General features: G+C 32.9%; 1 protein-coding gene across 8 annotated transcripts; it reads left to right on the forward strand.

Annotated features, from left to right (window-relative positions):
* The first annotated feature begins 1,316 nt into the window (after positions 1-1,316).
* Positions 1,317-7,955, forward strand: LOC120079533 (protein BONZAI 3-like). Of its 8 annotated transcripts, none has more exons than XM_090314885.1 (18): positions 1,322-1,518; positions 1,978-2,171; positions 2,273-2,309; positions 3,587-3,634; positions 3,731-3,876; positions 4,127-4,175; positions 4,275-4,331; positions 4,436-4,609; positions 4,854-4,988; positions 5,099-5,160; positions 5,557-5,656; positions 5,747-5,861; positions 6,116-6,192; positions 6,468-6,605; positions 6,734-6,898; positions 7,074-7,187; positions 7,316-7,412; positions 7,492-7,955. In XM_090314885.1, exons 2-18 carry the CDS (start codon positions 2,140-2,142, stop codon positions 7,635-7,637), a joined length of 1,692 nt encoding a protein of 563 aa, XP_090171011.1. In that variant the 5' UTR covers positions 1,322-1,518; positions 1,978-2,139; the 3' UTR covers positions 7,638-7,955. The 8 variants fall into 8 exon arrangements, with proteins under 8 accessions (XP_090171008.1, XP_090171014.1, XP_090171010.1 ...); XM_090314886.1 differs by having other exon boundaries at positions 1,988-2,171; XM_090314887.1 differs by lacking the exon at positions 1,322-1,518 and adding an exon at positions 1,610-1,724.
* The last annotated feature ends 6,322 nt before the right edge of the window (positions 7,956-14,277 follow it).

A 14,277-nucleotide genomic window follows, 5' to 3' on the forward strand; every position in this document is an offset into this window, starting at 1 on the left:
TTTTTTTAATTAATTTTTCATGATTTTCATTATGTTTTCCTATGAAGTAAAAAACACCAATAAATTTTGTATCATAATTAATATATATATATATATATATATATATATATGAATGGTCGACCTCTTTGATTCCATTATATATTCTTCTGACTGAGGAATGTAGAAGGAAATGGCTCCAAGGCGTGTTAAAAGCTCAATTTAAGAGAAAAAACCACAAAATTCCTTTCTTTCTTTCTTTTTTAGTTTAATAATGTAGAGACTGAGAATTTAAATATTTTATTTGAAGATTAATAATTCAACTAATTGAATTCTCATAAATAATAGACTTTTTTTTTAGTACCATAATTATAATTATTGACATGGGATCAAACTTTCAATTTTTAAAGAAAAAAAACTATGTCCAATTATTATTAAACTAAGCTCACTTTTGTATAAATAATTAAATACTAGTCTTGATAATACAAATTTAATTGTCGACATCATCATAATTCAATAGGTTATGACTTATGAGTTAAGAGTGTGTTTGATTTAAATTTAAAAATAAGTCATTTTGGAAAAAAACTAAAATATTTATCAACCACTCAAAAATAGTTTTTGAAACATTTTCAAAGTATATTTTAAACACTTTTTTTTAAAATCAAGATAGTTTAAATAACAATGATTTTTTTTTTTAAAATATTTTTTTCTCTAGTCAATCCAAATAGATCCTAAGATAAATTTTTAGGTTAGAATTTCTTTGAGAGTTGATCTCACTTTAAAGTTGTAGTACAAGCACCATATCAATGGAATTATGTTCATTTTGATTGTAGGTTTGAAATTTTGCTACGTGCAATATTTGAAAAAAAATCAAGAAATAAACGTTGAGGGACGACAATTTAGTATATTTTCAAAAAAGAAAAATTATTAGTTGTGAGATGGATATAAAACAATGAGATATTAAACAAAACCACATCATAAAAGTAAATAGACATTGAAAAAATAGACTCAAATCTCATTGTTACGATATAGTTTAAAAATTTAAAGGTTGTTTTGAACATCAACTTAGAATACAATTTTATATCAATTAAACTACGTTCATGTCGACGACTTACTTTTCAAGTAATTTTATTTTTAGTATAATAGAGATCAAAAAATTCAAACTACAAACTTCATAATCGCTAAAAATATATATTCATTTCAACGCTTAAAATTAAGACCGAGACGTTTTCGAAATTATATAGGAATTTGGTGGAAAGTTCTAAGAAGCTTCTTCCGCATAAAATTTGGGGCCCCACTGGTTTTGTTAGTGGTATAAATAAACCCGCCGTAGAAGAACATAGGCATTGAAATTGAAAACGAATTCCAATTGTTTGCAGTAATACAAGGGGCAAACTGACTCAACGATTCTTCGTGTAATATTAGTGGAAAATTAGGATTGTCGTAGATCGTGAATCGTCGCTTTGATTCGGTTTCTAAGGGATTCTTTGACGGAATCGCTGACTAGAGGGGAAGCTGCAGCCATTTGTTTCTACTTTCGAGGTTCGATTGCTCTTGCGAACTAAACTTAACGTTGAGTTGTGATTGAGAGCGAGAGCTTTTTCTGTTGAGTTTTTACTCATTTCTTTTCTTTACGGAACCATGAATGTGAGGTAAAGACGAAGCGATTGTGATTCTGTTTACAATTCTTTGAAGTTGCGATTGCGATTGCGATTGACAAGAGAGAGAGACAGATTTTGGAGTTTTTGGTGAGTTTATGTGAAATTTTTTTATGGAATCAAGAATGAGAGGGGAGAAGAAGAAGCGATTGCGGTTATCTTTGTGTTTGTTTGAAATTTGATTGTGATTGTGATTGCGATTGACGAGAGAGAGTGAGAGATTTTGGAGTTTGTAGTGAGTTTATGTGAGATTTTTCGATGGAATCACGAAATTGCGATTCTCTATCGATTTAGGAGTTGATAATTCTTACGAGATTGTGATTCTCTATCTGTTTGTTTGAAGATTTTTGTAGCAATTGAGAAGAAGAGGATATGGGAGGTTGTCTTTCTGATGTGAAAGGAGGGCAGGCGGCGGTAGGAGGAGGGCAGCGGAGTGCCGGTAATGCCGTGACGGACAGCAGTGGCGCTGGGCACAACGACGCTGTTGATTTCTTCTTCCGATCCCATGGTTTTCAGGGTTTGTTCACCCAAGTTGAGGTACATCCTGCGCTGCGGGCCCACCGAATACTTTATGTTGTTTTCAACCTTTTTCTTTCTTTCTTTCTTTCTTTCTTTTTTCAGTTTACCAATGTTTTCAGGTTTGAAATGGTATTTCATCCCAAAATTATAAAAAGGGTAGGGTGCATTCTCTATTTTTATACATCTCAGAAATAATTAAAATATTTCAAAACAAAAATGAAAAAAGTTTACCTTATGACAAATGAGAATTGGACAATTTGGTAAGATGCATGAAGACAAATTCTCCTCCGAATGCACTTAAGTACATTTCAAATAAAAACTATCATTTCTAGCGTCAAAATGTTATATTAACTAATGATCTAGAATGGAAATTGAGACCCAAAAAAATCTTATTTTGTTATATAGGTGAACATAAAATTATAATTTAAAATACTTATTAGACACTAATAAAAGTTCAGGTATTGAAAATTCATAATTTAATATCTATATATATATAAAAGTTGAAAAAGAACACCGTATGGATAATAATTTCCCACGATAACCCGTTTGCATATTTCCAAGTAATACGTTTATTAGTGCAAAATCAATAAGCAAGTTGAAATTTCTTCTTACTTCATGACTGGGTAGCCTAGTTCCATTAAACTTAGGGAATATTATTTCAGGTTAGTTAAGCAAGACGCACCCTTAGCTTACGAATAATAGAAAATTAAATTAAATTTATTTCTTACTATATTTATTATTAATGAATTTTAGTAACAATCCTGTTTACATGAATAGGACTATACATTTTTGTTTTGTTATATTTGTAATTATTTATTTTTATTTTCTAGTTTTAAATTATTTTATTTGGTGTATATTAGACGTGCAAGCATCCTTGAAAAAAGAAAAAAAAAAAGAAGGATTATTTAGCCCTCTTATACTTTTCATTCAGAATAGATATTCCAAATGGTTCCCATTTTCTTTTAGGTATTTTTCAATCTAGTCCTTGATCTTTTAAAAAATTCAATTTTACCTCTAAAAGTACTTAAAAATTTTAATCTTATCTTTAGTATATATTTACATTTCTCATTTAAGCCTTCCCACCAAAACATAATTAAAATCTGTTTATGAAAAATTGAAGTAGTATTAAATTATTGTCGTATCAACATATTAAAACATGTTGGGCAGGTTGCTTAATTTGAAATTTCTAAGAGTTAAATTTTATGTGAAATATTGAAGAACAAAAATCTTCTCGTAAGCAAAAATTAACAAATTTTAAATGGAATGACCTAATTGTGAAAAGTTAAAAGAATATGGACTAAATTGTGATTTTTAAATTGGACCATTTTATACACTAAAAAAATTAATTGAAATTACAAATTAAATTATTATTTTATTACAACGTTTTAGGTTCTGTTGGTTTTCTCATAGTTGATGAATTTTAAATTTTGCAGCTTTCTCTGTCAGCATCAAAATTGCTCGATCGTGATATTACCTCAAAGGTAGAAGAGCTTTTTCTATTATAATAACATCCTCTTTTCTCTTTGTATTATTTCATAATTTACAACGGTTTTCAAATTGTTATTATTTCTTTTCAGAGCGATCCAATGGTGGTTGTGTACATAAAAAAGAATGGAGTACTCCAGGAGATAGGTAGGACTGAAGTTATTTTGAATAATCTAAATCCACAGTGGATAGAGAAAGTATCAGTTGCATTCCATTTTGAGACTGTGCAGCCCTTGATGTAAGCTTTTCCCCATATTGTTTCATATTGGTTTTCTACGTATATTGTAATGATATCAGATTTAGTGTGTGACTCGAAGGTGCTTGTGTGCTTCGTCTTCTTTTGAGAAAATTGTAACTTGCTTTTGAGATAGAAGTTCCACTACCGACAAATATTTGTCACCATTTTTTTTCCTTTTATAGACTGGAAATAATTTATAAACCACTTTCAAACATACCCTTAATTATATTCTTTCTATTTTTTGTTCCAGATTTCGTGTATACGACATTGATACCAAATACTACAATGTCCCTGTGAAGGTATAAGATCGTTTCATTTTATTGTCTATGTCACTTTTACATCATTTTTCCTTGTTCATAATTCCTATCCTAAACCTTTTTTTTTATACTTATTTGTAGACAATTAAATTGAGTCACCAAGATTTTTTAGGAGAAGCTAGTTGTGTTCTTTCAGAGGTAAGTAAAAGTTCAGGAGATGTTTGAAAGTTGTGGTTCAAAGATACTTTTTGTTTATAGAAACTCTTTTACGTACGTTTTGTTTATAATTTTTGGCATGGCAGATACTAACCAAACATAGTCGAAGTTTAACTCTATGTCTGAAAAATGGGCATGGAGGTTCAAGAAATTTGGGGTCTCTCACTGTTCAAGCAGAGGAAATAGTTGCTTCGAAAAGTGTCGTTGAAATAGTACTGCGTTGTTCTCATCTTGACAATAAAGACGTTTTTTCTAAAAGCGTATGTTTCAAATGTTTTTTTCTTTTTTCTTTTTTCTTTTTCATTGGGTTAGTTTAAACTTAAGGGTGAGAATTAAACATGAACTTATTCTTGAATTTTTTAGAAGCACATTTGACTATGTAAGCAAAACGCCGCAGTGCTGTTTAGTGATTAAAAACACTTTCAAACAAATGTTAAATTCACTGTTGTTGTTTTCATTGAAGGTCTTTGATTTTTGTGCTCTTTGTTTAATTGTTTATTTTAGGATCCTTTCCTGAGAATATCGAGAGTTGTTGAAACTGGAGGCTCAATTCCAATCTGTAAAACTGAAGTGGTTAAAGACAATCTTAATCCTATTTGGAGACCTTTATGCTTGAGCATGCAGAAGTTTGGAAACAAGGCAAGCACATGGCCTTCTGAATAAAAAATCATTAATAATATTTTATAGGCTCCCTTTTTTTTTAAAAAAAAAATAATATTAATAACTTCTGGTTTTCTCTTTAAATACAGGATAACCCATTGGTCATTGAGTGCTTTGATTTCAATAGTAATGGCAGTCATGAATTAGTTGGGTAACTATTTTATAAATTCATCAATGTCTAGTCTTTACTTTTCCATTATGGGAAAAAATTATCAAAGTATATCTTAAACTAGAATGTGGAAAGGAATTTTATTAGTAGCCAGATGCGATTACTTTTGTAGGTAGGGTTTGAACATATCTATCTCTATGAGTAGATTTTGAGTATCATTTGTTGGTTAGGTTTGGTATGATTCATTGCTTGGTTCATAAATTATGTTCTAGTTTAGTTTTGAAAAGGTTCGTTGTTCAAAGTTTAAGATTGATCTATTTTAACATTTTAAAATTGAAGGTAAAAACATTGACTTGTTTAAGTAATCGAATAAAATTGAAATTATCTTATAAATTATTAACTTGCACTTTCTTCATGTGCATGTTTCCATTTGTTCAGTAAGCTCCAAAAATCGATGGGTGATCTCGAAAAGCTTTACAGAGAAAAAAGTGGTGCAAATTTTGTTATTCCATCTTCTTCTCATGGTGGCTATGAGAAGGTCGGATCTCTCACATTTCCAGAAATTATTAGTATCTATTTTTTCTTCTTCTTCTTCTTCATATTGATATAATATAATTGTGCTCTTTAGGTTCTAAAAGGTCAGCTGTTTGTTGATCACTACGTTGAGAAAACACAATTCAGCTTTCTTGATTACATTTCCAGTGGATTTCAGCTTAATTTTATGGTCGCTATTGATTTTACAGGTACCTTCTATGAAAAAAATTAACACATTCTCTTTTTACTTCGGCCAATTTTGATGTCGAAATTAATAAATTCTGAAGTTAATCGCCTTAATTAGTTATAGAATTTCTTATACTTGGTTGGATGTCCTTCTTTTGGGGTAATGAAGATGTTGCATTCATATTTTATGTCTTCTCAGAGTTCGGTAGCAGATTTAGAAATTCGATGCTTTTATTTCGTAAAGTTGTGTGATTCATGGTATAAGTGCTTTTTGCAGCTTCGAACGGAAATTCCTACAATCCAGATTCATTGCATTACATTGACCGTAGTGGACGGTTGAATAGTTACCAGCAGGTTAGCCACCCCACTTCAACTATACTTCCAAATTATAAATTTAATACTTACTTCATTTAATTTAGAAAGTTGTTAGCTTAGTATAATTGAATTATTCAAAGATTCAATATATTAATAATTTGTTCTTTGTTCTATGTGCTGGAAGTTTAAATCTCTATATTTGGTGATTTTTTTTTTTTTTTTTTTTTTTTTTTTTTTTTTTTTTTTTTTGCTTTTGCTGTAGTAGGAGATAAAGATAATAAATATAATTGAAAAACTACTTGAACTTATGGCAGGCCATAATGGAAGTAGGGGAGGTAATTCAATTCTACGACACTGATCGACGCTTTCCAGCTTGGGGGTTCGGGGCAAGAATATCAGATGGTAACGTTTCACATTGTTTCAACTTGAGTACAGCTCCAACTCAACCTGAGGTTCTTACAATTCTATATTTGTGCTTTTACTTTCAATGTTGCAACCTTTTAACTCTTTTAAGCTTTATGTTCGTCTTTTTGCTTATTATTTCCCATTCATTTGAATTGAACATCAACTTAATTGATAGGTGGAAGGAGTGGAAGGCATAATGGCAGCATATGCAAATGCTCTTCACAATGTTTCATTGGCCGGACCTACTTTATTTGGCCAAGTGATCAATAAGGCTGCAGAAATTGCTGCCCACTCTCTCTTTGCCAATATAAATAAGTATTTTGTCCTGCTGATTATAACAGTAAGCTCACCAATCAACTCGATCAATTTCCTTTGTTAATATGATATCAAATGCAATTAACATTTTGGAATTATATGATTAGGAGTATAATCGAGAAGGCCAATAAGTAAAGTAGATTGTAGTTTTCATTTCAATTTTAGTTCTAAAATATTTTTTACTTGATCTACTTTGCTAGGATGGAGTCTTAACTGACCTTCAAGAAACAATGGAAGCTTTGGTGAGGGCATCTGATCTTCCACTGTCAATTCTTATAGTAGGAGTGGGAGGTTCAGATTTTAAACAAATGGAGGTATTGTATATGTTTATTTACTAATCATTATATTTCCAAATAATTTGGTTTGACAAAAAAATCATCTCACTTTGGTAATTAAGGGGTATTGGAATGTCAAAGACATTTTATATGGTGCTATGTTATAGGATCTTGATGCGGATAACGGACACCGATTGGAGAGTCATACGGGTCGTGTAGCTACAAGGGATATCGTACAATTTGTTTCAATGCGAGAAGTAAATAGTAAGTTGAGCAATACTTGTGTACATCCCAAAAAAATGAGACCTTAATGTATTTGAATGATGAAACATTAATGATGCAGGTGGACAAATATCTTTAGTTGAAGCACTTTTGGAGGAATTGCCTGAACAGTTTTTGAGTTACATGCGCAATAGAGATATCAAACCCATCACTCATTTGCATTTAGGCCAACCCTATGCTTCACCTTCAACTTCAATCCAAAACTAATTTTTTTTAAAAAAGAGAAAAAAAAATGCAGCATTAGTTTCAACCCAAGTGTAAATGAGATCACTGGCTGCCGCACCAACCGTCTACAACATTTGTTGTACTTATCTGCAACGTTTGTCTGAAATACACTTATCTTTTTCCTCATATCTTCACTTGAAGTTCATGGGTGGAGGTGGAAAACTACCATTGTTGAGCTCAAGATGAAGCACTTGCTATGGGAAAAGAGAATACTATAGTTCTAGGATTTGATGTAATCCTGAGTTATTTATAAATTCTTTTGTCGATCTTAAATTTAATTAGCATTGATACTTTTTGACATGATTATTCTTAATACTTTTGAATGCTTGTACATCATTTGATTGATCTCATGATTTATAATCTTACTCTAATGAGAGGATTTTAAATTGTTGGGAATATCTTAAAACTCACAATTCGTAATCATGGAAACATATTCTATTTATCAATAAAAGTATTATTGAAAAATTTATTCAATAAAAATATTTTTGAAATTGCATTATGTTATACAATCCAATAAACGAATATAGCCAAAAAAGTCTATAAGTTATATGGATCTACACTGTAACTTTATAATTAAGTATATGGTCAACCTTATAAGTATATGCATCAAGTTATTTTCAGATTTGAAATAGTATTTTGTCCTTAAAATTATATCTCTATTTGCTAAACAAATAGACAAAAGGTAATATTTGGGTGCATCACATACTTTTATACATCTAAAAAATAATTAAAATATTTCAAAACAAAAATGAGAAAATTTTATACATGGACAAATTATGATTGGACAACTTGATGGGATGCATCAAAATAGATATTCTCTAGATGCACTTAACCATTTTTCATTTCAAACGTCAAAATGTTATTAACCTTATTTTAACTAATGATCTAGAATGGGAATTGAGACTGAAAAAAAATCTTATTTTGTTACATAGGTGGACATAAAATTGCAATTTAAAATACTAGACAATTCTAAAAGTTCAGGTATGGGAAATTTGTAATTTAATATCTATATATATGTAGATAAATACATTTGTAATTTAATATCTATATATATGTAGATAAATACGTTTATACATATAAAAGGTTGGAAAAAAAACACCAAATGGAGAATAATTTCCCACGATAACCCGTCTGCATAACTCCAAGTAATACGTTTATTAAAATACTTGATTAAAATATGAAGATTATACCCTTTGACTAAAGTTTGTAGTGAAAATGTAAAAATATAGACCGAGAGAACAATGCACAAAAAGTATTACCCATAATAACAAAGTACATATAAAGTGTATATGTAAATTTCAAGGCAAACTCAAAAAAGTTGAGAGAAACCAACAGGAAAAACCCAAAATTTTCAACCCAAAAATCATAAAAAGTCAAAATGTTGACTTTTTGGTCAAAGTTTGACTTTGACCAAATGACTATTTTACCCTTTGACTAAAGTTAATGGAAAAATCCAAACTTTTGTTAGATAATTCCACTAACAAAATAGTGAGCTAGGTGTTGGCTTATAGTGGAGACATTAAGCCCACTAAGATAGTGGATTCTAGGTGTTGGGATTTTATGAAATTATTTCATGCAATTTTGCATGACCCTTTTCTATAAATATGGACTTGTGTTTTTGGATTTTTGCCAAAATAGTTTTCTAAAATTAGGTCAAAAAGAAAATCCCAAACCCAATAAAAAAAAAATCCCTTCTTCTATTTCCATCTTTTCTCTCTCTCAAGTTCTTCATTTATCGGGTCCCACAACCCGGTTCTGAGTCCAGAGAATAGTAGGTCAGCTCTCTGGGTGGTCCGTTTGTGTTCGGGTGGAGATAAACGAGTTTCAAGAGCTTCAAAGGTATTATTTTAAAATAACCCTAATTAATTCTTTTGGGGTTGCATGTTTATTTTGGGCAATTAGAGTAAAATTGATTCTCAATTTCACTGCGCATGCTGACTTTTCCTTCATGTGGTATCAGAGCATGTTATAATTTTACTCAATTGCATGTGGTGGGTATCAATTTATTAGATAAATTTGAGACTGGAAACTAAAATAGTTTTAGGTTTTGGCAATTAAATTAAGTTTTTTTTTGTAGTATTAATTTGTAATTGCTCACATGTTTATAAGCATTAATGTGTGAAAAATGGTCTGTAAATTTGCTAGATTCATTAGAGTTGAAATTAGGATGTAATTGCTCGGTTTCGGAAAAGAGGACAGCTTTAAAATGGAAAAAAAAAGGCTCACAGACCTGTTTTTCCTCCCAGACTCGAGAGAAGCGTCCAGACTCGCCGATCCGGTTCGCGCTCGCCCGCTCCGCTTCGCAACCCGCGCGTGCCAGCTGTCCATGATCGCTCTGGCTCGTTCCGCGACCCTACCAGTTTCTCTGCCCGCTCCGGTTCGACCCGTTTCAATTCTGCCTTGCACGTTCGTCCGTTTGCCGCCCGCCTTCTTCGCAACCCGTTCCGCTTCCGTCGACCCGCCCTGCACTTCCATTGACTGTGCCAACATTAGTTGACCAGACGGTCTGGATCGGTCTAGTTGAGCCGGTTTGACCGGTTCAACCTAATTTCTGGAGTTTTTGGGCCGGTTCGAGTGTTTGAAGCTGGTTCTAGAGCGGTTTTTTGTACTACACCAAATTATTATTGTAATAATTTAATTGTTAGCTTAATTTAAGAGCCAAAACCAATCCATTTTAGGGTGTTTAATTAATTATGCATGTTGACGTATGTTTTAATTAAATTTTGAATCTTGTTGTGCATATAGTATGCCATATAGATTTAAATTCCCACCATAGGTAAACATGTACATGCATTTGATATATGTTATAATTGTTATAATGTATATAGTATGCATGTTAAGTTTTTTTTTTAATATAAAGTGTTATTAAAGCTTGATAATCAAGTATGAATGTATGTTATAGATGTATGATTCTAGGGTTATAATAGTTGTAATTTTATTTTATAATTGTTATAAAATAACCTAGACTTTAAAATCTATAACAAAGGTAAAAGTCGCATGCTCACCTAGGATTAAATTAGTACAATTTCAATAGGCTTTTCTAAAGAGTTAGAATCGGTCGATTACTTGTTAAACAAAGAGTTATTTACTTACCTGGGGAGATCTTGTCTAAGGTTGGGTGTTCTTAAGATGACGGTTTACAGAACACCTCCTACCTGGAGATCAAACTGGCGTCTAAGTCAAATAACCCTAGTTTTAATGAGCATGCGTGAAAGATGTGAGGTAATAAAATTTGTTTATCACCTAGACATCATAGGTTAAAATCCAGTATAAGAGTTATACATGGATCTCTCACCTAGACTTATGATATGTTTAATTTAGCCGAAATATATCTCTAAGTATTTTTTTATATACCCTAAATCATTATAGAAAACTTCAGCTAGAGAGAAGTAGCGTACTTTTAGCTCTAGCGTCCCTAAGAGTTCACATCGTGAGATTCATGCAGGGCTTTGGGCCGTGCTTAGGAGTGGACTCCCTTCGGAGAATGTTTGCATGGATCAATATCAAGGTGAATAAGGGAAGTAGTTCATAGTAAGTGGATAGGGGTTATGTAACAACATATCTCACGATCTCTTCCATTAGGTCGCACCGTGAGATTCCTATAATGTGCTTGCATGACTGCCTTGGAGCGACCTTTCCCTTCTGAGGGTTGTATTATAGGATTCGGAACACTGCGAACTCCAAATCAGGATAGGCTCTCTTAGATCAATTTTCATATTGACTTTCCACTTTCGGGAGCATGTTGATTCTGGTTTTTGAAATCCAAAAATGGAAGGTTACACTTACAAGAATTACTAAGATGTTAGTATATTCTCGACCAAAGTAACGATAACTAAAGTGCTATAAGAATAAAGAGTTATTCTGGGGTTAACATCTAGTCAAGATTATCTTGGTTCAAAAGAGGAATAATCGACTGCCCTTCGGTGGAGGTTACTCTAAACTTTTGAAATATCGTTGCAAAATATAATAATGAAGGGTACATTATTAGTTTTTGCTAAATTAAATTGGTTTCTTTGTGATTATAGTTTTTTCTAAAAGAATATGTTTATCTTTTTCAGTATGAATAACTCAATAATTCAACTCTTAGCTTTCGAGAAACTAAACGGCGATAATTATTCGGCATGGAAATCAAATCTAAACACAATGTTGATAGTTGACGATTTAAGATTTGTCTTAACTGAGGAATGTCCTCAAGCCCCAGTCTCAAATGCTAACCGAACTGTTCGAGAAGCATACGATCGATGGGTCAGAGACAATGAAAAGGCCCGTGTTTACATTTTTGCTAGCATGTCTGATGTTTTGGCAAAGAAACATGAATGCTTAGCTATGGTTAAAGAGATAATAGATTCATTAAAAGAAATGTTTGGGCAACCATCATGGTCCCTTAGACACGAGGCAATTAAGCACATTTACACGAAGCGGATGAAGGAGGGGACCTCTGTTAGAGAACATGTCCTGGACATGATGATGTACTTCAATATCGCTGAAGTAAATGGCGGACCCATTGATGAGGCTAACCAGGTTAGCTTTATCTTACAATCTCTTCCGAAGAGTTTTATACCTTTCGAGACAAATGCGTCTTTAAATAAGATAGAATTTAACCTCACTACCCTTCTCAACGAGCTCTAGCAATTCCAAAACCTTACTTTAGGTAAGGGGAAAGAAGTGGAAGCAAATTTTGCTACCACTAAGAAAAAGTTTTTAAGAGGATTGTCCTCTAAAGCCAAAGCTGGATCCTCTAAAGCTCAAATAAGAAAGAAGGGAAAAGGACAGGCTCCCAGGATAAAGAGGGAAAGAAGGATACAGATAAAGGAAAATGTTTCCACTGTAACCAAAATGGGCATTGGAAGAGAAATTGTCCGAAGTACCTTGCAGAAAAGAAAGCTGAGAAAACGGCACAAGGTAAATATGATTTACTGGTCGTTGAAACATAGTGGAATATGATACTTCAATATGGATACTAGATTCAAGAGTCACTAATCATATTTGTTTCTCGTTTCAGGAAACTAGTTCTTGGAAAAAGCTTGAAGAAGTTGAGATAACCCTCAAAGTTAGAACATGAGAGGTTGTCTCAGCTGAAGCAGTGGGAGATCTTGAAGAGAGTATCTATATGGCTCAACCAAAGGGGTTTATTGTACAGAGTCAAGAACAAAAGGTTTGTAAGCTTCAAAAATCCATTTATGGGTTGAAACAAGCTTCTAGATCTTCGAATATAAGGTTTGATATTGTGATCAAATCTTATGGCTTTGAACAGAATGTTGACGAGCCTTGTGTTTACAAGAAGATCGTCAATTCTACTATAGCATTCTTAGTTTTATATGTTGACGATATTCTACTCATTGGGAATGAAGTAGGTTACCTAACTGACATCAAGAAATGGCTAGCAACGCAGTTCCAAATAAAAGATTTAGGAAATGCGCAGTATGTACTTGGGATCCAAATTTTTCGGAATCGCAAGAATAGAACACTAGCCATGTCTCAAGCATCTTATATAGACAAAATGTTGTCCAAATATAAAATATAGAATTCCAAAAAGGGCCTGTTGCCTTTCAGACATGGAATTCATCTGTCAAAAGAACAATGTCCTAAGACACCTCAAGAAGTTGAGGATATGAGAAATATTCCCTATGCCTCCACAGTTGGAAGCCTGATGTGTAACACCTCGAATTTTGTTATTAATGTAATTTCAATATTTTCTAGTATTAAAGGAAATTTTTGGAATTTTGGAAATTTAAGTGTAATTATTGTGATTTGATCACAAAGAAAGAGGTGATTTGTCTTAATTGTTTAATCAGAGGAAAATTGTGGAAATTGAACTTTTTATGTCACACAAATTTAATTTGAAATTGATGTCAGGAATTAATTTTATTTTGGGAGGGGGTTGGTTAAATTCTTTTTTAATTGAAAATTTTAAAGGAACAAGGGATTTAAAAGTGGAAGGAAGAGAATAAAATAAGGTAAAATAAGATATAATGAAATAAAATAAAATATTTTATTTCTTTATTTATTATTTTTCTTTTCTTTTTCCCTTCCCTTTCTTCTTCTTCTCATGCAAAGGTGACCCACCCAACTTTTCTTTTCCACGCTGTCCACCGCCAACCCAGCCTCCGTACTGCTTGCCTCTCGCGCTGCTCGCTATCCTTTGCACTGCTCGTCGTGTCGGTGCTTCCTACCAGCCGTTGAAGTCAACACCGAGTCATAAATCTAAGATGCACGTTCTAGCTGTCTCAGTCCCAGATCCAGCCGCTTGTCCTCTATCTTCGTGTCGACTTCGATGGAAGATCCAGATCTGAAGCGCCGCCTCGCCGTTCGTGACCCGACACCGCCTCTTTCTCAGTCGGCTGGATCCGACTCCCACTAGCGATGCGCCGCTCGACGGCGAGCTTCAAGCGCCCGCCTCTCTCTCTCTGACCCACGAATCTGTAGCTTGCGGCCTCTGGTTGCAAGTCGCTGCTGCCTAGGTTGTGCGACTCCACTTCGACACCACCGTCAAGCAAGATGTCGTCGCCACTCGTTGGATCTACTAGTTTGGGTGAGTTTTGTTGGGAATTTGAGGATTTGTGGTTCAGGTTTTGAATAACCAACCAATTATGGGCCTAATTACTGGATTAATTGTGATTTT

This window comes from Benincasa hispida, chromosome 6 (genome assembly GCF_027475165.1).
Source record: "Benincasa hispida cultivar pf3 chromosome 6, pf3_genome.v1.1, whole genome shotgun sequence".
Taxonomy (NCBI): domain Eukaryota; kingdom Viridiplantae; phylum Streptophyta; class Magnoliopsida; order Cucurbitales; family Cucurbitaceae; genus Benincasa; species Benincasa hispida.

Bases quoted from the DNA above. Each gene is read 5' to 3' on its own strand.
- LOC120079533 (XM_090314882.1), top strand. From the start codon at position 2,007: ATGGGAGGTTGTCTTTCTGATGTGAAAGGAGGGCAGGCGGCGGTAGGA. The intron at 3,635-3,730 runs GTAGAAGAGCTT...ATTTCTTTTCAG, and splicing joins ATCGTGATATTACCTCAAAG to AGCGATCCAATGGTGGTTGT. The intron at 5,657-5,746 runs GTCGGATCTCTC...TGTGCTCTTTAG, and splicing joins CTCATGGTGGCTATGAGAAG to GTTCTAAAAGGTCAGCTGTT.